Source organism: Schistocerca serialis, chromosome 12, assembly GCF_023864345.2.
Source record: "Schistocerca serialis cubense isolate TAMUIC-IGC-003099 chromosome 12, iqSchSeri2.2, whole genome shotgun sequence".
NCBI lineage: Eukaryota > Metazoa > Arthropoda > Insecta > Orthoptera > Acrididae > Schistocerca > Schistocerca serialis.
In genome coordinates, this window is record NC_064649.1 from 22,738,797 (window position 1) to 22,763,225 (window position 24,429).

Consider the following 24,429-nt stretch of genomic DNA (forward strand, 5'->3'; position numbering starts at 1 on the left):
TGCTGACAACCACTGCTCAACTGTGCAATAAACATTCGCTTCTCTCCTGAGCGTCCAAACTACTGTGTCCTGTGCCTTGGGAGGCAGATCGACTCCCACAACAGAGACTGAGATCATGTGTCAAGTTCACAGTTTGCATACCGTCTCTGCTTGAACTCCATCTTGCCCCACTGTCACCTCTGGTCAGGAAGAAATCCTGTGCACCCCTGCAGTGGGTTCTCTATCCTCAGATCTGCCTCGATCTCTCGTCCGGACTGAAAGACTCGATAGACCTTACAGTCTTTTATGACCTGTCCGTGGATGTTCTGACGCATTTCTGGGATCAGATGAGGTATACATTGATGGATGTGCGGTCAAAAAATGAATCTATTTTGCCTACACATGTGCAAGATACAGTGAACTACACTCCCCACCAAACGGATGCATTTTATTCACTGCAGAATTGGTGCCCATTGGTAGGGTCCTCAGGCTGTGCTTCTTGCTCTGGTGAGTCGTTCTTAATTGGTAGTGACTCCTTGAGTAGTCTTCGGGCTGTCGACAAATGCTATCCTAGACCCCCTTCGGTTGTGACTATCTGGGATCACCTGTATCACCTCCACTGTGCCGGAAGATCAGCTGTGTTTGTATGGACCCCTGGTCATGTTGGGTTCACAGGGAATGAACAAGCTGACTGGTTGGCCAAGTTGGCTATGAGGATACCAGATTTGGAAATGGGGATACCAGAATTGGACTCGATGCCGCCAGTTGTCGGAGACGTGAAATGCGAATTGGTGTGCCCTGGTTTCTCCGAATAAACTGTGAACTGTAAAGCAGTCTGTGGCTGTGTGGCATTATACCTTTTGTACTTCTCAAGGGGAATCTACGGTCCTCTCTTGGCTTTGCATCGGCCACACTGGCTGATCCACAGCCACATCCTCTGAGATGAGGATACATTCCACTGTCAGTGTGTACCTGTCTCAGGGTGGCCCACATCCTACTGGACTGCATTAATTTGGCCACCTTGCATCAAAACCTTAAATTTCTTGGTTCTACCTCTGTTGCTAGGAGATGGCGCCATAGTGGCCGATTTGATTTCACATTTTATACCTGAAAGTGGTTTTTACTTCTCTCAGTGATGGAAGACACATTAGCCTCCTCAGACGCTCAATGGATTGGAGGGATGCCCCCTTTTGCTGTCCTTGCTTGGTGGTCTAGCCTAGCTGCCGCCCCTCCCACCTTTTTAAATCTTCTTATTCTTTTACGTCTGTCAATTGACAGACTCCTTGTCATTTTTCTCTTTTGTGAGTTTTTGTCTTGTCTGTGTAGCTAGTTTTCTTCTGGTAATGGAGGGTGTGCAAGCACTGGGCATATGCAGAGGCTATCTCTTAGCCTTCTTGATCCTCGGATACAGTCAAGTACACCTTGTCTTTTGTGGTCTTCCTCTCTGGGGACTATTCCCAGCTTGACAAAGGATTAAGGGACTGATAACCTCATTGTTTGGTCCCTTTAACCCATCAATTCATCCATCCAACCGTTATTACTCCAGTAACATCAAAGAACGTAATTAACAAAGCAGAGATATAGTGACAGAACCACCAATACTGCATAGATGTCAAAATCATCAGGCTTATGTAAAAATGAATAGTAATGAAATCTATTTAATAATTATCTATGTAGTTGTTGTTGCTGTTGTTATCTTCAGTCATAACTCTGGTTTGCTGCAGCTATCCATGATTTTCTATCCTGTGCGAGACTCTTCATTTCTGAATAACTACTGCAGCCTACATCCTTCTGAATCTGCTTCATGTATTCATCTCTTGGTCTCCCTCTATGATTTTTACCTCCCACACTTCACTCCAATATTAAATTGATGATCCCTTCATGCATCAGATTGTGTTATACCAACCAATCCATTCTTTTGGTCAAATTGTGCCACAGATTTCTTGTCTCCGCGATGCTATTCATTACCTCCTCATTAGTTATGTGATCTACCCATCTAATCTTCAACATTCTTCTGTAGCAGCACATTTTGAAAGCTTCATTCTTTTTGCCTAAACTTTTTATCGTCCATGTTTCACTTCCATACGTGGTTACACTCCAGACAAATACTTTCAGGATAGACTTCCAAACACCTTAATCTACATTCGATGTTAACAAATTTATCTTCTTCAGAAATGCATTTCATGACATTGCCAGCTACATTTATATCCTCTCTACTTTGGCCAATATCAGTTATTTTGCTTCCCAAATAGCAAAACCCATCTACTACTTCAAGTGTCTCGTTTTCTAATCTAATTTGCGTGGCATTACCTAATTTAATTTGACTACATTTCATTACCCTTGTTTTGCTTTTGTTGATGTTCATCTTATATTATCTTTTCAAGACAACGCCCATTCTGTTCAATTGCTCTTCCAAATCCTTTGCTGTCTCTGACAGAATTACAATATTTTTGGCAAACCTCAAAGTTTCTATTTCTACACCTTGAACTTTACTTTCTTGTCTAAAATTTTCTTTTGTGTCCTTTACTGCTTGTTCAATGTGCAGATTCAATAACATTGTCTGTCTCATTCCTTTATCAACCACTGCTTCCCTTTTGTGCCCCTGGACTCTTAAAACTGCTGTCTGGTTTCTGTACAACTTACAAACAGCCTTTCACTCCCTGCATTTTACCCGTTACCTTCAGAATTTCAAAGAGAGTATTCCAGTCAATGTTGTCAAAACTTTCTCCGAGTCTACAAATACTATAAATGTAGATTTGCCTTTTCTTAATATATCTTCTAAGTTAATTCATTGGGTCATTATTGTCTCGCCTGTTCCTACATTTCTTCAGAATCAAAACTGATCTTCCCCAGTGTCGGCTCTTACCCATTCTTCCATCCTTCTGTAAACAATTTGTGTTAGTATTTTGCAACCATGACTTATTAAACTGATAGTTAGGTAATTCTCTCACCTTTCAGGAATTGCTTTCTTTGGAAGTGGAATTATTACATTCCTCTTGAAGTCTGATAGTATTTCTCCTGTCTCATACTTCACGCACACCAGATGGAAGAGTTTCGTCATGGCTGACTCTCCCAAGGCTATCAGTAGTTCCGACAGAATATCCTCTACTCTCAAGGCCTGGTTTTGACTCAGGTCTTTCAGTGCTCTGCCAAATTCTTCTCACAGTATCGTGTTCCCATGTTCCCTTCTCATCTTCATTTACATCCTCTTCTGTGTCTGTGATATTGCCTGCAAGTTCATCTCCCTTGTATAGAACATCTATATACTCCTTCCACCTTTCAGCCTTCCCTTCTTTGCTTAGGACTGGTTTTCCATCTGAGCTCTTAATACTGATACAGCTCGTTCTCTTTTCCCCAAAAGCCTCTTTAATTTTCCTGTAGGTAGTATCTGTCCTCCCCCTAGTGAAATATAGTTCTAAATCCTTAACTTTCTCTTCTAGCCCTTTCTGCTTAGCCATTTTGCAATTCCTGTCAATCTGATTTTTTGAACATTTGTATTCCCTTTTGCCTGCTTCATTTGCTACACTTTTATATTTTCTCCTTTCATCAATTAAATTCAATATATCTTGTGTTATCCTAAGATTTCTACTAGACCTTGTCTTTTTACCTATTTGATCCTCTGCTGCCTTCACTTTTTCATCTCTTAAAGCTACCAATTTGTCTTCTACTGTAATCCTTTCCCCTGTTCTAGTCAACCATTGCCTAGTGCTCCCTCTGAAACTCTCAACAACCTCTGGTTCTTTCAACTTATCCAGGTCCCATCTCCATAACTTCCTACCTTTTTGCAATTTCTCCAGTTTTAATCTGCAGTTCATAGATCCCATCTCCCTAACTTCCTACCTTTTTGCAATTTCTCCAGTTTTAATCTGCAGTTCATAGGCAATAAATTGTGGTCAGAATCCACATCTGCCTCTGGCAATTTATTGAAGTTTAGAAGCTGGTTCCTAAATCTGTCTATTCCATGTATGCAGCCTTCTTTTATGATTCTTAAAACAAGTGTTAGTGACGATTAAATTATGCTCAGTGCAAAGCTCTACGAGGTGGCTTTCTCTTTCATTCCTTTCCTCCAGTCCATATTAACTTACTATTTTTCCTTTTCTTCCTTTCCTATTATCGAATTCCAGTCCCTGATCACTACTAAATTTTTGTCTCCCTTATATACGTGAGTAATTTATTTTATCTTGTCATACATTTCTTCAGTATCATCATCTGTGGAGCTAGTTGACATACAAGCTTGTACCACTGTGGTGGGTGTGGGGTTCATGTCTATTTGGCTACAATAATGTGTTCAGTATGCTGTTCATAGTAGCTTATCCACGTTCCTATTTTTGTATTCATTAGTAAACCTACTCTTGTATGACCCCTATTTGATTTTGTATTTATAACCCTGTATTCATGCGACTAGAAGTCCTGTTCCTCAGCCACCAAACTTAACATTCCATGTTCCGATCTGTGGCAAGCCAGTTTTGTTTCTCTTGATGGTGACATGCTCCTGAGTATTCTGCATCTGGAGATCGGAATGGGGCACTATTTTACCTCTGGAATATTTTACCCAAGAGGGCACCATCATCAGGTTAATGACACATAGAGATTCATGTTCTCAGGAAAAATTACAGCTGTAGTTTCTCTCGTTTTCAGCAGTACACCGCACTGTCACAGCGAGATGGTTTTGGTTGATGTTACTAGGCCAGATCAGTCAATCATCGAGACTGTTGCCCCTGCAGCTACTGAAAAGACTGGTGCCCATCATCAGGAACCACCCGTTTATCTAGTCTCTTCAACAGATACCCCTCCGTTGTGCAGCTGTATGTAGTGTTGACACGCAAGCCAACCCACTGGCAGCGAGGTCCACGGTTCATAGAAATTACGTACCAAAATTATCTATCATTCCTTACCGGTAACGTGATGATGGCAATTGACTCGAAATAAGCCTATTGTAAAAATAAAAGGAATTAATCTTAGCAGCATACTTGGAATTATAATTATACAATGTCCTTAAAACATGTATACCCTGCAGCAGGCACAGAACAACCCAATGATACTACATCTATGGGGAGCTATGACTCACAATACTGATTGTGTCTCAGCTGGAATTGTGCAACTGGACCAAAATTTAATAGTATTGCTATTAGTCATTTAGTTATGTAACATTGTGTCTAAACTAGCTTTTCTGTAATATATCGATTCAGGCAAAAACTGTTTTGAAGTAAGTTAATTGCACATACTTTTGTAAATTTGTAGAAATCATCTACAAAAATTTTTGAATTTCTATTGCAGTGACAATGGATTTGAAATTACACTACTTTCAAGTGATAAAATGGCAACACTGATGAGGTACCAGTTCTTAAACTGCACTGACAGAATTAACATGTATTATTTCATGATTTTTGTAAATTAATTAATTTAAAATTAAAGTTTGTCTGTCTGTGTAATAGTTTTGTTCTTGTATATTTATTGCCTATTTCTTTCTGTTGTATACAAGTTTTGTTGAACTACATGTTCTCTTTGAAGTAATTGGATTTAATTATTAAGTGAATTTGGAATTGGCAATTGATATAGTATCTGTATAATTCATGTGAGCAGTCACAGTTAAATTATTGTTACAAGTGAATATTATTAATTAAAAGAGTTACTTCTAATTTTTGCAGTAAATTGTATATTTGTAAGGTCAATTCCTAAATTTGTATGGCTCTTTCTATTAATGTATGAAACTTAAATAATAAATTAGGACTGGAGATACTATTATTTCAAGTGTTAATTGTATATATATCAGAGTACTACCAGTTAAGGTCTTTAAACACAAAGAATTTTTAGCTATTTCATTCCATATGGAGGATCCTATCTCACAACTGATTCTGCAAGATTGAACCTACTTAATTTATTTGGTTGTATATCTCTGTTATGAGAAACTCATTTTAGAGTTTAAATTTCCTGGATTTATAATTGTAGAATATTTCAGATATAGGTGCAGCTTCTGATTAATGGTAGGTGGGTTACAGAGTTGTATTTGTAATGAATTTGATGGGGGAAAAAAACTGTTCATGAAGTTGAATTTGATTGTAATTTAATTTAATTAATTCAGCTGATATTGGGTGTGAGGTGTGCATGCATCACACGTAGCTCTCATTATTGGTCATTCTATTAAAGTTTCGAAGTAGGTGAGAAGTCGTAATATAGATATACTGGAAAGTTTATAAAGAAAGAGGTTTGAAGTCAAGTGTTTATGGCTCAAGTAATGGGTTGTAACTTAGTCAATAACTTCTCTAATGATCTGTCACTCTGACGATCTTTGTGATAACTTTTACCTCGATTATTTTCTTACGGTCACCTTCTCACATTTTTCTGAAGCTGTTTACCTGCTATGCAGTGTTGCTCTTGTACTGTGTGGCCTCTACATCTGCAGAGGGCTGTAAGAGCTCACATCTACGCCAACTCGCTAAGAAATGTCTTAACTGTGTTTTCAAGAACTCTTCCATATTTTGTTGCTCTTATGTTACAATTACACCATTTGGTGAACTTGGATCTCACTACAGAACAAAGATAACGACATTTCTCTTCAGCTTACTTTAGCTGTTTGTGGGTATTATTGTAGGCAGCTTCTCTTGTTTGCCTTCGAAAAAACTGACAAGCTATGGCATCAAAGCATAAGCGACCCTTCACAGCAGGTGGATACACCCGATCACTGTCACACCTCGGTGACGTACTGTGCTCGTGCGTCGTGCTCCAACCCTTTACAGTGATCAAACTGGTGCGCGCATGGCAGAAATTTCTTTATGTGCTAGTTACCTGTGTGTTTCTACATGAATTTCATCTGATTGCAAGGAACAGGTGGAACATCACGTCACACCACAAGCTACACGTTACAGTTTTTAGCCTGCTGTTATCAGTTTCCTATCTACATCTGCATCATACTTCGTAAGCCACCTAATGGTGTGTGGGGGAGGGTACTTTTGGTCCCACTATCTGATCCCTCCAACCCATGTTTCATTCACGAATAGTATGTGGTAAGAATGATTGTCGGTAAGGCTCTGTATTGGCTCTAATTTCTCGAATTTTATCCTCGCGGTCAATACACAAGATGTATGTGGGTGAAAAGTGCTGTCCCGAAATTTTAATAGTAACTCTCCATGGTGCACAATGCCACTCTTGTAACGCCTGCCAGTGGAGTTTGTTTAGCACCTCCATAATGCTGTCTCGCCAGCTAAGCAATCTCATGACGAAACGCGCTGCTCTTCATTGGATCTTCTCTGTTGCCTCTATCAGTTCTACCTGGTAGAGATCCCAGATAGATCAACAATACTTGAGAATCAGGTGAACAAGCGCCTTATATGCCACTTCTTTCATGGATGAGTTACATTTCCTTAAGATTCTTCCGATGAATCTGAGCCTGGTGTCTGCTTTTCCCACTGTCTGTTTTATGTAGTTATTTCACTTATGGTTGCTCTGGATAGTTAAGCCTAGATATTTTATGGCAGACACTGTCTCCAGCTGTTTGTCATCAGTAATGCAGCTGTACAGTAGTGGATCTCTTCCTGTGTATGCACAATATATCACATTAATTTATGTTCAGGGTCAACTGCCAGAGCCTGCACCAATCATCAATTCTCTGCAGGTTGTTCTGCAAATTCTTACTATCTTCTGGCATTGCTTCTTTGTTATTTACAGCTGCATCCTCTGCGAATAGCCTTAAAGAACGCCCGACACTTTCTGCTAGATCATTTGTATATATTGTAAACAGCAACAGTGTTATCACACTTTCCTGTGGTACTCCGGATATTACCTTTACGTCTGTCGATTTTGTTCCGTTAAGAGTGACATATTGAGTTCTATCTGCAAGAAAGTCTTGAATCCAGTCACAAGTCTGCTTCGATACTCCATAAGCTCATATTTTTTTTCTTAAATGGCAATGCGGGATGGTGTCAAATGCCTTACTGAAATCGAGAAACATGAAATCAACCTGAGCACTGTTGTCCACTGCACTGTGGATCTCGTGGAGGAACAGAGTGAGCCGAGTTTCGCAGGATCTCTGGTTGCGGAATCCACATCGATTTTTATAGAGGAGATGTTCATTTTTCAAAAAGTCATAATTATTGAGCATAAAACACGTTTCATAATTCTACACTAGATTGACATCAGTGATATAGGTCTATAATTGTGTGGCTATGTCTTACAGCCTTTCTTAGAAACGGGGGTGATCTGAGCTTTTTTCCAGTCTTTGTGTACCTTTCGTTGATAAATTACTACTAAAAGGGGAGCCAGTTCTTTTGCATAATCTTTATAGAATCTTACAGGTATCTCATTTGGTCCTGACACCTTTCCACTACTAAGTGATTGTAGCTACGCTTCAGTTCCGCAATTGGTTATCTCAGTATCTGCCATTTCGACATTCGCACGACAATTGAAAGGAGGGACAGTGTTACAATCTTCTGTGGTGAAACAACTTCGGAAGACCAAATCCTGTTTTTTGGCCTTCTCTCTGTTATCTTCCATTTTGGTGCCGGCATGGTTGCTGAGAGAATGAATAGATGATTTTGATCGACTTATTGATTTTACATACAAACAAAATCTCTTCGGGTTTTTGCTCAGGGCGGTTGACAATGTTTTACTTGCAAAATCGTTGAACGCATGTCTCATTGCTCTCCTTACACTCATTTTCAGTTCTACACCTACATCTGCATCCATAATCCGCAAGCCTCCTGACGGTGTGTGGCGGAGGGTATCTTGAGTACCTCTATCGGTCCTCCCTTCTATTCCAGTCTCGTATTGTTCGTGGAAAGAATAATTGTCGGTATGCCTCTGTGTGGGCTCTAATCTCTCTGATTTTATCCTCATGGTCTCTTTGCGAGATATACGTAGGAGGGAGCAATAAACTGCTTGACTCCTCGGTGAAGGTATGTTCTCGAAACTTCAACAAAAGCCCATACCGAGCTACTGAGCATCTCTCTTGCAGAGTCTTCCACTGGAGCTTATCTATCATCTCCGTAACGTTTTCGCGATTACTAAATGATCCTGTAACCAAGCGCGCTGCTCTCCATTGGATCTTCTCTATCTCTTCTATCAACCCTATCTCGTATGGATCCCACACTGGTGAGCAATATTCAAGCAAGGGGCAAACAAGTGTACTGTAACCTACTTCCTTTGTTTTCGGAGTGCATTTCCTTAGGATTCTTCCATTGAATCTCAGCCTGGCATCTGTATTACCGACATTCTGTGTTCTGTTTGCTAGAAACCCTTCTATCAAATCACACAATTGGTTTGATATTCCACAGAGCCATGTTTTGTTCATTAGGTGGCAGTGCAAAACTGTATCAAAAGCATTCCACAAGTCGAGTAACACATCATCGATGTGGATGCCCGTATCTTTTCTGGGTCTCTTGACAAACAGAGCGAGCTGGATTTCATGTGATTATTTTTTTTCCTGAACCTGCATTGATTCCTATAGAGACTGTAAACTTTTCTCTCTGCTGTTCATTTGCGTGGACAGTTGTTCCACAGTCGTGCCCGTATAAACGGATGTGCCAAAGCTAGAACAGAACCAGCGCATGACTTGCCAGTGCCACCTTCCTGTCGCGTCACCTCACTGCCTCACCCTCCCAGCCGTCATCCTCATTTCCCTCAACTCCTTTCCTCCCCCTTTTCACTCTCACCTATTCCACACGATCGCCCATGCCAGTCGGCGTGCTGTGCCGTAACACTATGGCCGCGCATGGCAAGACCCTGTGTTTGTGTACCTGCGTTTTACGTTTTCCTGCTTTTTACATTCATCTTTGTCGGTCCCAACAGAAGTCCTATTCTCTTAATACAGTGCTTTCTGTCATTAATAATTCCGTGTTACAACATGTCCCGCATTTCAAGTTTTCTTTGATGTAGATTTGTGCAGAAAGTGCATTGTATTCCTCTTCAAAGTTGGCCTTGGAACAAATCAGAAAATTCAGACTATATGTAAAGTTATTGATCATGAAATGTAGCGTTAGCACAGTAAGTAAGATTTTCGTTGTCGGTGTGTTGCATCAGAGCCAGCTGTATTATAGGTTTGCTGCGTTTGGAAGTCACTGCCTTAATGATAATCATGCTCTGATGATAGTGACTCTAGTAGCAACAACAACAACAACTTCATGCTTATTCTATTCTGTTTATGAACACTGCAAGCTTAACCAGTAGTGTTTCTCAGGTTTTATTTACTGTAATTTTATAATGATTATCAATAGTAAGTATCACATTAGAACACAAACATCTTTTTAATGTGGTACACGAAATAAATTTGCTTCCGCATTTTATTTACACCCCCGGACACAATCGGAATGACGAGGGAAACCCAGGTGTGCATTTGTGTGTACCAGCAATCGGCCATTGCCTTTGTGATTCATGCATTTTATACTGTGAGGAGACAAGTAGAATTAATTACTGTTAGGAAGAAAGAAAAACAAATAATTATTTCAGATATCTTTAAATAGGCAAAATTTAAATTATTTTAATTTTGTACTGTAAACAATGTAAAGAGCATGACAATATGAGTAATTTATTCATTTTCGCTTGTTGTGTTTCCTATTCTTTCCTGTATTTTAGACTTTCCTGCATTTTGCACTTTTTTGGATCAGTCCTCTGAAAAAGAGGGTTTTACTGTAAACAGTCTATCAGCTCTGAGGAAGGATGCCTTCTGAAAGCTCAGCAACTATTTCGATACCATTTGTGCACCTATTGTCTGCTCGATGTTTCAACTGTACAGTGAGTGATGGTATTTACTCTGACCTTGCTTTGGGTTTAAAGTATACCAAATAATAAAAGCCTGAAAGTATCAGAAACTTTGAAAATATTGTACATATTTATTGCAATGCAATCAAAAAAGCACATTTTTCCAAGTACAACAATATCTGTTCAACAAAAATTACAAATTGGATTTTTTCTCTCTTTTCAAGACAGTTCTGTGACCACAAAATAGAAGAGAGAAGGCAAACATTAGAATTTTTTCCGTTGCTAGCAAAATAAGGTAGAAAAAATGCCATCAAAGGGACAGCTGGCGACTCCTCACAATAAATACAAAGAAGGCTCATACAGCTTTGGCAGGATTGTAGTTGCGAGTGTCTCTCCGTCTTCTACACTCTCCGTGTGCCAGGTATTGCATAAAAATGATCCACTACTACAGCTTTGTTTTGACACTTTTTCTTAAGCATTATTCCAGCACTCACTCTAGGAAGTAATCACACACATAGCAAATGCTGCAGCATTGTGGAACTAGACAGAAAAAAAAGAAAAAAAAAAAACTTTTGTTCTTCATTGGCAGTCTTTAACAACTTATACATTTTTGTTACAGAGTATGTATACAAGAAATGCACTGAAAGGTGCTACAGAGCGTTCATATTTCTGTCTCACTTATTTGCAACTGTTTGGCTTCCTTTTTGTTGAACAGTTCAGTATAGCAAGCAAGATGAACTTCATTAAGGGTTAACGTTTTTATTGTAATGTGCAGTGGTTATGAAGGAAGCATTGCTGCTTTGTTATTTGTCATACAATGTGTAATGTGGAAGAGCATAGCAAACACAATTGTCAGTAAAGCCTGTAGCAATAGTGAAATACTGTAAACAGTAGCACAAGCTAAAAATCTGATCTTTTTGTCATATAGAAACAATAGCTTTGTAATAAGTTGCTAAAACACTTTTTCTAATAGATGATTAAAATAAATATTTTTCAAAATGAGCATTAAATGCAAATAAAACACCATCTTCATTGCAGACTCTTACTTCGCAATATATTAATATAATAATAATAATAATAATATATTATGGAATGTTGTTAAATTAACTCTTTATCAATCAGTACAGAAACACTTTCCACAGACAATGTGAAAACAAAGGCCGGAAACATACAAGACAAAGAACAATGAGCTAATCAGCTACAATTTAGCAATAACATATTTCACTGCCAACTCTTAATGGTTTCTTTACACTTGAAATTTCACAATTTTCTTCAAAGTAACTGAAACCTCTGCTTGAATTCAAAAAATATGAAAGGAAAAGTTTCTTGGATTAATGTAATGACTGCTTCTGAGCAATTAGAGGATCACTTAAGTTTGGTAGATGAAGTATCACAACAAAGACATTAACCACCTGTCACCTAGTTAATAAATATTAAACTTAAATAAAAATTAAACTACAGGAAACAGATTTAATATAAGTTTAGTATTTTCATATATAAAGAATATACTTTAACATTTTTGTTGATACAGAAGTTACATTCATCTATATGCAAGGAATTAGCATCACAATTTCCAGTCGTAAATAGATACCTTCTGTGAAACATTTACAGTACTTATTAAATACACGTAAGTGTCCAGTTATGGAAGACCAAATATAACACAGTCACAGACACCATAACCCAGCAAGAGCACCAATTGAAGCAAACAAAAGCACTTTCGAAACAAGTTACCGAAACACATAACAAACAGCTATGTTCCGTAAGAAGTCAAGCTAACAATAATGCCAATATATCACAGACACACAGTGCATACTGTGTATAAATGAAATGCTACGTTTTGGGGAACAGTTCATACATTAATATTATATACACTCGACTTGGTAGTTAACATTCAGGAAACAGTTATCGCTATTTTGTAAAGCTTATCTGTACAAAAGTTTTACTCCATTATTTAGTTCTTTACAAAGACAGCAAATTCAGTTTTTTTTGCAGGGAAAGATATTCTCCCATTTTTGGCACATTGGAAGGTATGAGAAAGTTGTGTTAAGCCACTAGTAGACAAATCAGTTCTCACTGAAACTTCCTCAGTTTTGAGAAAAAGAATGTAACTTTTAAAATAAGATGAATCCTGGAAAAAAAGGGAAAAAAACCTGCACGTCAGTCAAAAAGGTAGAAGTATTCTCAATAAAGGGAATTTCTGTGAAAATGTGTACAGCCTTATAGACAGTGTGTTAAAGTAAAAGGATTCCATATCTTGAGTGGTGGTAGTATGGACAAAAACAAGACTAAAATGTATTGCAAGTATGAGCTCTAAAATGCATACCTTCAGAGCTATGAACAGTTGTTCATCTTCACTACTATGAAATGTATCTCCTCTGCTCCAAGCTCTTTGCTATTACAAAGGACCTACACCATTCTGTAGATGAATGAGAACACATTTCTCTGTTATTGTCCATAGATACAGCATGCAGTAAACATCTGTTAATGTTGTTACTGTAAACTATTCACAGTTCTGGGTGAGTGCAGCACGTACATTAGTTTTAATGTGAGCAGTTTGTGAAATGGTTTTATACGGTAATTTTATTTTTGAACATACCAGCATAATGGAAGCCTATTATCACACCTGGAAAACGGCAGACATGATATTCTGCTATGGTTCACTGGTGCACGTCATATGTAATAGGAAGCAGGTTACATTAGAAGCTCTGCTGTTACTCATTTGTTTACTGCATTGTGTAGATCATTCGTAATGAAAAACAAAGCTTTCAGTAGAAGAGATTCATATCACAGCCGCAAAGAAGAACAAGTTCTTTTAGCTCTTAAGGTACGCATTTAAGACTACATGTTTACTAAACTTTTTTGTTTTTGTCCACTCAAAATATGGCATACTTTTTTTTAACATCCTGTATTTCACACAGCCCTGTCATCTATACACTTTAAGCAGCTGTGGAGGATGAAAACAGCAATATGAAGACAAGCTCAGCTCCATCAGCAGTGGAGGGAGGTAGTGAGGCATGAGACAAGGAAGGTAGATGTGAAATGAAATACCAGCCAGGGAGCAATGTGAAGTGGAATCCAGTAGTGATCTCGCTAAATTTCTGTCTGCTTCTGTCCTGCACATCCACCTGCTTTCCTGCAGCGCCTATGGGGAGTGACAATGGATCAGGCGCATTTTCTCTGATGTTTCAGCAGACAATTGCAGTTTTGTTTCTGCAACATGTAGCTGCAATCAGCCCAAACAAATACTGCTCATTACATCTTTCATGCGATGCCGAACATCAATGGAATTTGTTTCCTGTTACCAAAAAAAAAATTATTTTTTAAGTGTAATTTTATGATCTCATTCTACAGAATGGTCCCGAGTTTATCTAGTGCAACATTTGTTTTATTGTCATGTATTAATAGGGACATAAAAGAGAAGAATAATCAGTACTCCATCCTGGCCTGCGGTGGCTGCTACTGCTGTGCAGCAGCGGTCCTCAGTCGCTACTGGAGTACTGGTTATTCTTTGTGTTCTACTGTTCTTATTAATACCTATCAATAAAAGAAATAACACACTAGACCAATTTGGGCCACTCTATCGAATAGGCACGTAAAATTCCGAATTAATAATTTTGTTTGTATTGGGAAACAAGCTGACATCTTCTGTCGATGCTGGGTGTTGTATGAAAGACATGATGAGCAGGATTTGTTTGGGCTGACTCCAGCTACGTGCTGCAGAAATGAAATTGCAAATATCTGCCAAAACACCACAGAAAATGCACCGGACAACCCATTGGAGAAACACATGGTACATCAGACACAGAGAGAGAGAGAGAGAGAACTTGCTTGTGGGTTTGTGAAACACTCTGAGCCAGTTGCATGTTAGAAGCCAAGAGAAACAGATTAAAAAATAAGTGGTATTAAATTTCCCTGAGGCTACAACAGACGTCCACATAGACATTTACACAGCCATTATACTGGTGCCCCACAGACAAATGGAGCGGGAAGAAACTAAATAAGGAGGCACTCCAAAAATTACCCTCTGCCATGCATTTCACAGTGGTCTGCAGAGTACGGTCGCATCTCTACAATGAAGATAAACCTGGTATTCACTGTTTCTGCTTGATTCGATCTGCTCTAATAGTTTCTCAGAAGTGCCACACTAATCGTGAAGTTAATAAAATGCGTAGTTTCCATAAACTGGGGTAGAGTAAACAACATGCACCATTTGTGCATTTTCACTTTTTTATGGCAGTGCACATGGCTGAATAGTGGAATTCTTTCTTCAGCCTCCATTTTGTGAGAGATGGCATCCTCAATATGTGTAACTTGCGCAAACAGTCAGGGGTTGAAAATCGTGTCTGACTAACTGCATGTGAAGCTGTTCATATCAGTGGTTTTTCCCGCCTGAAATGTCCGTTGAATAATTATTAGAATTTGTAATCCAAATTACTGAGATCCCAATTAAAAAGATGCAACATTTGATAGTCATGGCTTTCCTCATACGAAGTGAATGATAAAATGGTAGCCTTTGTGTTATTATTGGTTCGAAACAAACAAACAAACTCCCCCCCCCACACACACACACACCAATTCATTAGGAAGGAAAACGAGTGATTTCATTCAGTGGAAATGTATGTAGGTAAACAATGTATTGTCATACAAAAGTTTGGAAATGGAAAGGCTTCTTTGCAACGTGAACTTGCGCAGTCAAGAACATACATACAATAGGGCAGCTGCTGATAGAAGCTTTGGTGTGATTGACAAACAAGGCTGTAGAGTTTATAAACTGAGCTGAGAACACAAACACCAGATCACTTTCTTCAGGAATCGAGCATTGGGCAGCTCGAACAACTGACAGTTACGGCCAGCTAGAGAATTGTCTTGTGGCCAATTCACATTACTTTCCGTGTCTACTAGACACACCTAGGAAGAAATCTGGCACTGTTTGCGGAATGAGAGAATAGTTTTGGCTTTTCCGTACAAACAATTAGAACAGGTTCGTGAAACAATCTTGGACAAGAAACTGGATTTGAGGAAGACTCCACAGTACTCATCATTAGCAATGAATCTGACCAGAAATGAGACTCATGTTCGAACACTGGCAATTGGTAAACTTTCCAAGCCATTCAGTGTTATCCTTTCATCCCTCATAGCAATGTATGAAATACCTTCCAAAAATAGAAATAAAAACCAATTTTTATTTTAAAGGGAAGCAATCTATGTACATAACTTCCTCGTGAACTGCTCGGCACACACTACTCTGTATAGAACTGAAAATTTCCCCGAACTACTAAACACGGTATCGATCACAATTATTTATTAGCTTCCTGGACATGTCCGAAGCACATCTTTAGCAGCTGACAAGATAATAATCCCGGCCCATCTCTCAGACGTACAGCAACATATATTTAGAACAGGAGGTGCACACTCCCGGCACCGTCCAACAGTGGTGGGCGCGTGTCACGGGCAGTCGTCACGCCCCGTCCCCATCTTCGGAGAAGAGGAACTCACTCTCGGAAAGCAGGACTTCGAGGTCGGACGGTACAGTGTGCAGGTTGGAGTCGACGTCCTCGGCGGCGAGTGCCAGTTCGGGGGAGACGGCCGGGGGCCGCGCCCGGCCAGCCTTCCCGCGCCTACCCGGCACCGCCGACCGCCCGACTCCAGCTCTCGCCGCTGGAGCAGATGTCGACGCGGCAGCGGGCTTTTTGAACTTGAGCTTGAACTTGAAAGGTCCACCATACAGCAACTGCAGCTGCGCCTTCCTGCCGCCGGCAGGTTTCAGGTCACCCCCACTGCCCGACCTGCCGACACCAGCTGCCTTTTCTGTCAGGCCTGTTAAGAGAGCAAAAACGAGCAGGTCTTTTAATACATGTAATGTCCACGACAGGAAATGGAGTCCCCACAATCTCTCTCTCTGTCAGGCCTGTCAGAAACACAAACAGCAGTGGGTGTTTTAATACACATAACATATACCACAGGGAATGCAATTCCCATAATATGTCTGATTTTTGTATAGGGTTTTTCAAATGTTTCCTGTTCTGGTGGTGCTTGAAAAGCACACATTCAGTCGTTCATTCATTTATCCCATCAAGAAAAGCTTTCACAGATGTTGAATGACTCATGTTTTCATTAACAAAAAGACTAGAAAACGTGGAAATTTAATCTGTATACTCTGCTAACTGTAAGCTATCACTATTTGCTTAAAACTATTCACACTTGTGCTCTCTGTGGTATTATCCAGAGATCATAGCGCCATACCAAATTCGGCCGTGTGAATCGATACCGCAGACGTTAGCAAGGGCTTGCAGCAATCCGCCACAATCCCTCCAGAAGACTGTGCCTCCCTCTTAGCATAGTAGCACCCTCATGCCGAGGTTAATAGAGGGTCAAGCATGCAAGAGTTCAGCACAGTTTGTGACCAGCTGTAGCAGTGAACATCATAGTGTAGGACCAATGAGTAGTTAAAGTTTCTGATGAACTTTCCCTTTAGTAAGTGCTGAACATTGTACCTCAAGAGAAGTTTATTAGTAAGTGCATCAAGTGGTGCTTCGTGGACTCAAATAGGAACCCCTCAATGGAAGATGACTTTCTTTTCAGGAAATACTATTGAGAAAATTTAGAGAACTGGCATTTGCTGATGACTGCAGAATGATTGTATTGTCACTAATGTACATTTCACTTAAGAACTGTGGAGATAACAGAAATTAGGGCTCATACAGAGGCATACAAGGTGCTGCTATAAAATAATGTGACTATTGCTGTAAAACATTTTATTTCAAAACCATACATATTCAGTTCTTGATGCTCTCAATATACTCCTCTCCTCTATCCCTACAACACTCCATGCGAATTTTACGTCGATGGAAACAATGCTGGACATCTTCGTCTGTGAGCGCCTTGATAATGTGTGCCACTTTTTATTTCACTGCTTCATCTTGTTACTTTAATGCTAATTGGATCTTGGGGAATAGATATGTCACATGGTTCTACGTCAGGCATATAATGTTGGTGGTCTGACATTGGGATGCTGTACTTTGCTAGAAACCTTTTAACAGACAATGTTGCATGAGCTGGTGCATTGTCTTGATGCAGAATCCATTGTTGCAATTCACTATTCACACCATTTTTTCTTATTTTCTCATGGAATTCAGCAGGCAATAATTCTGATTAACAGGTAGACCTTCAGGAACCCAGTGAAGATACGCAATTCCATGAATATTGGAAAAAAGAAAAATCATCATCACTTTGAATCTTGATTTGCTCATTCAAGCCTTTCTCACTCTAGGTGAAGTTGGAATCTTCGATTGCATCTGGATTGTAAGTGAAAAACCAAGAGTCATCACATGTTATCACACTTTGCAAGGAATTACAATCATTTTCAATGGTATTCAAAGTGTCGGTACAAACATTTTCACAAACTTATTTTCGTTTGATCATGAGAATTTTTGGCTCCACTTTTGCAAATAATTTTCTCATGTTAAATTGGTATGTAAAATTTGCCTTCTGCATTTTTTATGAATTCCTACAGTTCCAGAAATTGATCAAATACTCCACCAATGGTCAGATCAAATCAGTTTACCTACTTTTTCTTTATTTTCATCTGTTTTTGATGTCTAACGATGTACCAGATGTGAGTCATTGTCGTTGACACCACCATCATCACCATCTCAGCCAACTGGGCAACGTCTGAACTACTCATGTTTGAGGTAAACAGTCTTTTGCCATACACTTCTTTTAGTACCAGATAGGTTTCTGGAGCAGGTTTTCCAAGTTTCATGTGAAACTTCACGCCAGTTCACTGCTGTGTTATTAAACTTATCGTTTTTCTGCCAAAACAGCTCTTACACAAACGAAGGCCACAGCCGCACTTTTTTGTCTACCGACACAAGACATTCTGCATTTTACTGAGAAGGCTTCACAACTATTGGTCATTCATCTTTGGCACATGTGTACTTACTCTAATGACAGCATCAGTCCCATTATTTTATAGCCACACTTGGTATAGACAACTGATTTTCCCCCTCGCGTTTTGTGAGTGGAACAGTGAACGAAATGACTAGTAGTGTTAAAGGATAACCACTATGTATACAGCATATGGTGGCTTGCAAATTTAAGTAGATGTGGATGGAGCTGGTAAGGCCAAGCTGGAGGTAAGAAGTTATTGAAAGGGGGAACAGGGTGGTCTTTTGGGATGATGGGAGGGTCAAGGTTGCGTGGTGTTATCAACAGGGAGAGGCGAGTTTCAATGTTGGCATTCAGTTTGGCTTCAGTGAAAGGATCAGTAGTGAAGAAGTGTTTCCACTGTAGTGAACACCGAGCGAGGTGGCGCAGTGGTTAGACACTGGACTCGCATTCGGGAGGACGACAGTTCAATCCCGCGTCCGGCCATCCTGATTTAGGTTTTCCGTGATTTCCCTAAATCGCTTCAGGCAAATGCCGGGATGGTTCCTTCCAAAGGGCACGGCCGATTTCCTTCCCCATCCTTCCCTAATCCGATGAGACCGATGACCTCACTGTCTGGTCTCCTTCGCCAAAACAACCCCAACCCACTGTAGTGAACAGGCACGATTTATCTCGGGTGTGATGTGGGAGGTAAGGCCTCTGGATAAGGCTGATACTTTCATAAGATTGAAGATTTTGAAGGACATGTTGCCAGCAGTGTTTTGGAGTTGTTTAGGTTCTGTGCTTTGTGGGATATCAGGAGTGAGTCAGGGGTGGGGTGACAGATAGAAAATGATGGGAAGGTAGTAGACTCTGGGTGCTACAAAGTGTTTTACTGGGGTCAGGACAGGTGTTAACAAGTAGTGATGTTCCAATATGAGGTGTCAGTAAAACTGATAAGTTTTGGAGGTGGCATTTGGGGTGCTCTTCTAGGTTTCAGTTTGAGAGATAGGCATTAGTAGAAGGAATTGCAGGGAGCACAGGTGGTTCAGGGATGTGTGCATCTTGCAGAATTGTTCCTGTACTATCAGGTTGGTGAGGGACACGGATTGGCAAAAATCTGGTAATTGAAGGTCACTGTGAAAGGAGGGGTGGCACCCAGAGAAGGGAACTTTTTGGTTAGGAAGTTGAGGGGAGGGGGGATTCTGTGGCTTAGGTGGCATTTAAAGAAAAAGATGTGGGACAGGGTTAAGTTGACCCATTGTAACTGTACAGCTGTGTGTGCATATGCATTTGTATGTGTACTCTAGCCATCTCAAACTAACACTGAACCAGTGGCACTCAATTCACCTATTTAACCCGGGGTCAAGAGGAGGCAGATGCAAAAGGTTTGGCGTCTGTTAATCGTCGGCAATTCAAACGTAGGAGGAAAGACGGTACAATATGTTTGGTAGCAGAAGATTTATTTATAAACAGTCACGTTTTTTCTTTATTTACTTTTCACACGACATGTTTCGGGAAATGATTCCCATTTTCAAGTGTGTTTTTTGTGTGTGTTAAGCATATTTCTATTGATGTTGTCAATGTGTGTGAGTCTGCTTCATTTCGTTGACTTTTGCTGCAATTTATAAGAAACACGTGATTTTTTAATTGGTTATCGATTCTTTTGGTACAGTTAGTGGCAAAATTTAGAACAATTTGTACTTAGTTTTCTAATGGTCCTTTTGTGCAGAGTCTCACACACACTAAACATTACGCACAACTTGCTGTACACTTTAAAAATCGCAAATATCGTGTATAAACAAAACTGTTACAAAGATTTTCTTACAAGTAGTCCACAGATATAACATTATAGGTCTATAATGTTATCTCTGTGGACTACTTTTAAGAAAATCCTTGTAACTGTTTTGTTTATATAATATATTTTCAATGTTTAAAGTGTACAACAAGTTGTGCATGATGTTTAGTGTATGTGAGACTGCACAAATGGACCATTAAAAAGCCAAGTTCAAATTCTTCTAAATTTCGCTGACTGTATGTGGGATGCACACATGGGTTTTTTAGATTGGCAATTCGCCATCCAATCTAGATAAAAAGAGCTGTCAGTGTAATATCAAAAGAAATGCCTCCCACAGGTGAGAGTATTAAAATTCTAATGGTAAACTGCCGAAGCATTCGCAACAAAATCCCAGGGTTAAAGTGATCACGAAAAAACAGTGAAGCTCACATAATATTAGGTACAGAAATCTGGTTGAAACCTGAAATGACATCAGTGAGATTTTTGGTGAAAATTTAAATGTATATCGAAAGTATAGGCAATTGAGAAATGGAGGTGGTGTATTTGTTGCAGTAAAAAAGAAACTTAAATCCACCGAGCTAGAAATCAAGTTGCATTTGAGATTGCGTGAGCAAGATTCAGTATCGAGGGTGGACATAAAATGATGATTGAATCCTTCTATCGCCTATCACACTCATCTCCTGATGTAACCGAAAACTTTGGAGACAGCCTCAGTTCACTTGTATGTAAATTCCCCAATAATACTGTAATCATCAGAGGAGACTTTAATCAGCCAACAATTAATTGCAAAAATCACAGTTTTGTTAGTGGTGGGCGTGATAAGAGATCCTGTAAAACTTTGCTAAATGCCTTCTCTGAAAACTATCTAGAACAGATAGTTAGGAACCAGACTCATGATGGAAATATATAGCATGTAATGGCAACAAATAGACCTGATCTCTTTTGAGGATGATGCGGTTGTGGCAACAGTAATTACCAAAGTAAAAAGGACAACTAAAACAGGCAGACAAATATATATGTTCAGTAAACTAGATAAAAAATCAGTAGCGTTATATCTCAACAAGGAACTTCGAACTTTCAGCACAGGGCTGGAGTGTGTAGAAGAACTCTGGCTCAAGTTTAAAAGTATAGTTCACCATGCACTGCAATTATATCTACCCCGTAGAACAGTTCATAATAATATACAGTCACTGTAAACAAACTTCTAAAAAATGATTACTGCATAATAGGTGTATAAGAAGGCGGAGGTCTGTAGTGCAGTGTAGTTGCAGAGGTGTGTGCATGTTGCACTTGTGTGTGTATGTGTGTGAGTGTGTCTACTGCTGACAAAGGCCTTAATGGCCAAAAGCTATGATTGTGTGAATCTGTATTGTGCCTATCATGACTCAGCATCTCCGCTATATGGTGAGTAGCAACTTTCCTTCTCTTGTATTGTTGCATTCACTAAGTAAGATTCAGAAAAACTGTCCCAGTTTAACTCTCATGAAACTGCAAAGGTGAACGATACAGGCCTTAGTGTAAGCGAAATTGAGAAACAGTTGAAATTGCTGAAATTAATTACACTGTGAGGAACTTGTCCACTGTTACACAGAGTGTAAAATTAAACCAGGCTACAGGACCCTATGGATTCCTGTCATATAATATACAGAATTTTCAGCCAAGTTATCTCCTATTTTAAACATAATATAAAATGTGTGTTTTGTTTTGAAACGGGTGGGGGGGAAAGAAAGCCTCTGTTCCCAGCACAAGGCCAGACGGTCTGGGCTCCAACATGAGGAGGTATCTCATACAGAAATCCAGCTCATATTCTGAAAACATAAATCGCGCAAAATTCCACTTGTGCTCTTCTCACATGACATCTGAAAGCTATGGATTCAAGAAATTAGGAAGAGGCAATATTTCTTGACACGTGGAAAGCATTTGACATCATACCATCCCAGTATTTATTAACAAAAGTATTATTATGTGACGTATCAAACAAAATTGGTTCCACATTTCTGGATTTCCGGAAGGCTGTTGGTACTATTCCTCACAGGCAGCTTCTAATCATATTGTGTATTATTTAATTTGATAGATAAAAAATTTATTCACCAATCAGCGACAGAACACACACACACACACACATAAAAGACTGTTGGGATTGGCAAGCTTTCGGAACCAGTGGCAGCTATCCAATTAAATAATCTATAAAAATGATTCAGGAGAAAATCTGAGCAGCCCTCTTAAATTGTTTGCAGATGATACTATCATTAGCCATCTAGTAAATTCATCACAATATCGAAACAAATTGCAAAATGTTTCAGGCAAGAAATACAAGAAATTTACTAAATAATGGCAAGTGTGACATCACCCACGTGAGTACTAAAAGGAATCAGATAAATTTCAGGTACACAATAATTCACACAAATCTAGAGGCTGTCAATTCAACTAAATATCTACAGATAACAATTATGAACAATTTAAACTGGAACAGTCACACAGGTAATGTTGTGGGGAAGGCAAACCAAAGACTGCACTTTATTGAAAGAGTACTTAGAAGATTCAACAAATCCAGTAAAGAGCCAGCCTACACTATGCTTGTCCGTCCTCTTCCAGGGTACTGCTGCACGGTGTGGGATCCTCACCAGATTGTACTGATGGAGGATATCAGAAAAGTACAAAGGAGAACAGATCATTTTGACTTTCGTGAAACAGGGAAAAGAGTGTCACATATATGTCAAGCGAGTTGGGGTGTCAGTCATTAAAACAAAGGAATTTTTTGATGCGGTGTAGCGGGACTTTGAATCTCGCCGCGCTACACTCGTTCCCTCAGATAGAAAATATCCCGTCGCAGCGGTATGAGCGCTCGACGGCAGAGAAACTACAAAAATTGTAACTCTTTTTTTGTTTTCTATTCGTTTCTTAATTGTCTCTCGAGAGCGGAAGCTTAATGCAGACGTGAAAAACTTATTAGCTAGTCTTGATCTGATTTTAATGTGTAGACATTGTGGAAGTTGTTATGAAATTCGGAGGATGGAGAGAAGCAACTAAAATAAATTGCATTTAATATCAAGACGGTTTTGGATACATTACAAATTCCTGGACAATGAAACTTATTGCAAGATTTCGGAGCAGACTTTTCACGCAGAATTGAAGGAGATTTTTGAAGACCTGGACGCCGCACGAAAGAAGACATGTTAACCTGGTAAAGGATGAAATCTTATCTGCGCCATTTCCCCTTGTCAGTTACATTTTGTTATTCTCTGTTCTTTTTCAATAATTTTTGTAGTGGAAATTGGTTTAACTTTTGCTCAAAAACGCCACAAGGACCAACCCAACAATAGCTTTTCCAAATCACGAAGTCCGATAGCTTTTCTGTAACACGAAGTCCGATTTGCTTTTCATTCTTTCCCTTTTTCACGTTCATTAACGATTTTAAAAAACCCATTTTCACTTACGATATCTTCCCACATTTTCAACCTTTTTCTTTTCTTCTCTCTTATTTTTCTTTTTTTATTAAACATTACAGCGGTGAGATCTTCTCAAGGAATTTCAAGATATAACTTTCTCTACCAAATGCAAAAATATTTTGTTGGCACCCACTTTCATGGGGCGAAATGATCATCGTAATAAAATAAGAGATATCAGAGCTCACACAGAAGTACTGAAGTGTTTGTTTTTTCCACGTGCGTTATTTGAGAGTAGAGAGAGTGGTTTGATGAACCTCTGGCACTCACTAAGTGAATTGCACAGTAGTCGTGTAGATGTAAGTGGGTCGGGTGTGCTCCAGAGAAGTGTGTTGGGAGCCTCGTTGTTCATGTTATATGTTAATAACACAACAAATAATATTGGTAGCAACCTCAGACTTCTGCAGATGATGTATTTATCAATAATGAAGTACTTTCATAAAAAAATCTGTGGAAGTTTGTATCAGATCCGAGAAGACTTCAAAGTAGTGCATAGATTGCAAACTCGCTTTAAATGTACTGAAACGTAAAATTGTGCATTTCACAAAACTATCATCTGTAGTATCCTATGACTACAGTACCAATGATTAACAATAGAATCAGTCAACTCCAACAAATACCTGCATGTAACAATTTGTGGTGATACAA

General features: G+C 39.3%; 1 protein-coding gene across 1 annotated transcript in view; it reads right to left on the reverse strand.

Moving 5' to 3' along the window:
- Window positions 1-10,779: 10,779 nt before the first annotated feature.
- The window catches only part of LOC126428361 (uncharacterized), a 205,936-nt gene continuing 192,286 nt past the window's right edge, over window positions 10,780-24,429 (reverse strand). Inside the window, exon 18 of the mRNA XM_050090291.1 lies at window positions 10,780-16,488. Coding sequence (XP_049946248.1) covers window positions 16,130-16,488 — 359 coding nt within the window. The 3' untranslated portion in view covers window positions 10,780-16,129. The remainder of the gene's footprint in view (window positions 16,489-24,429) is intronic.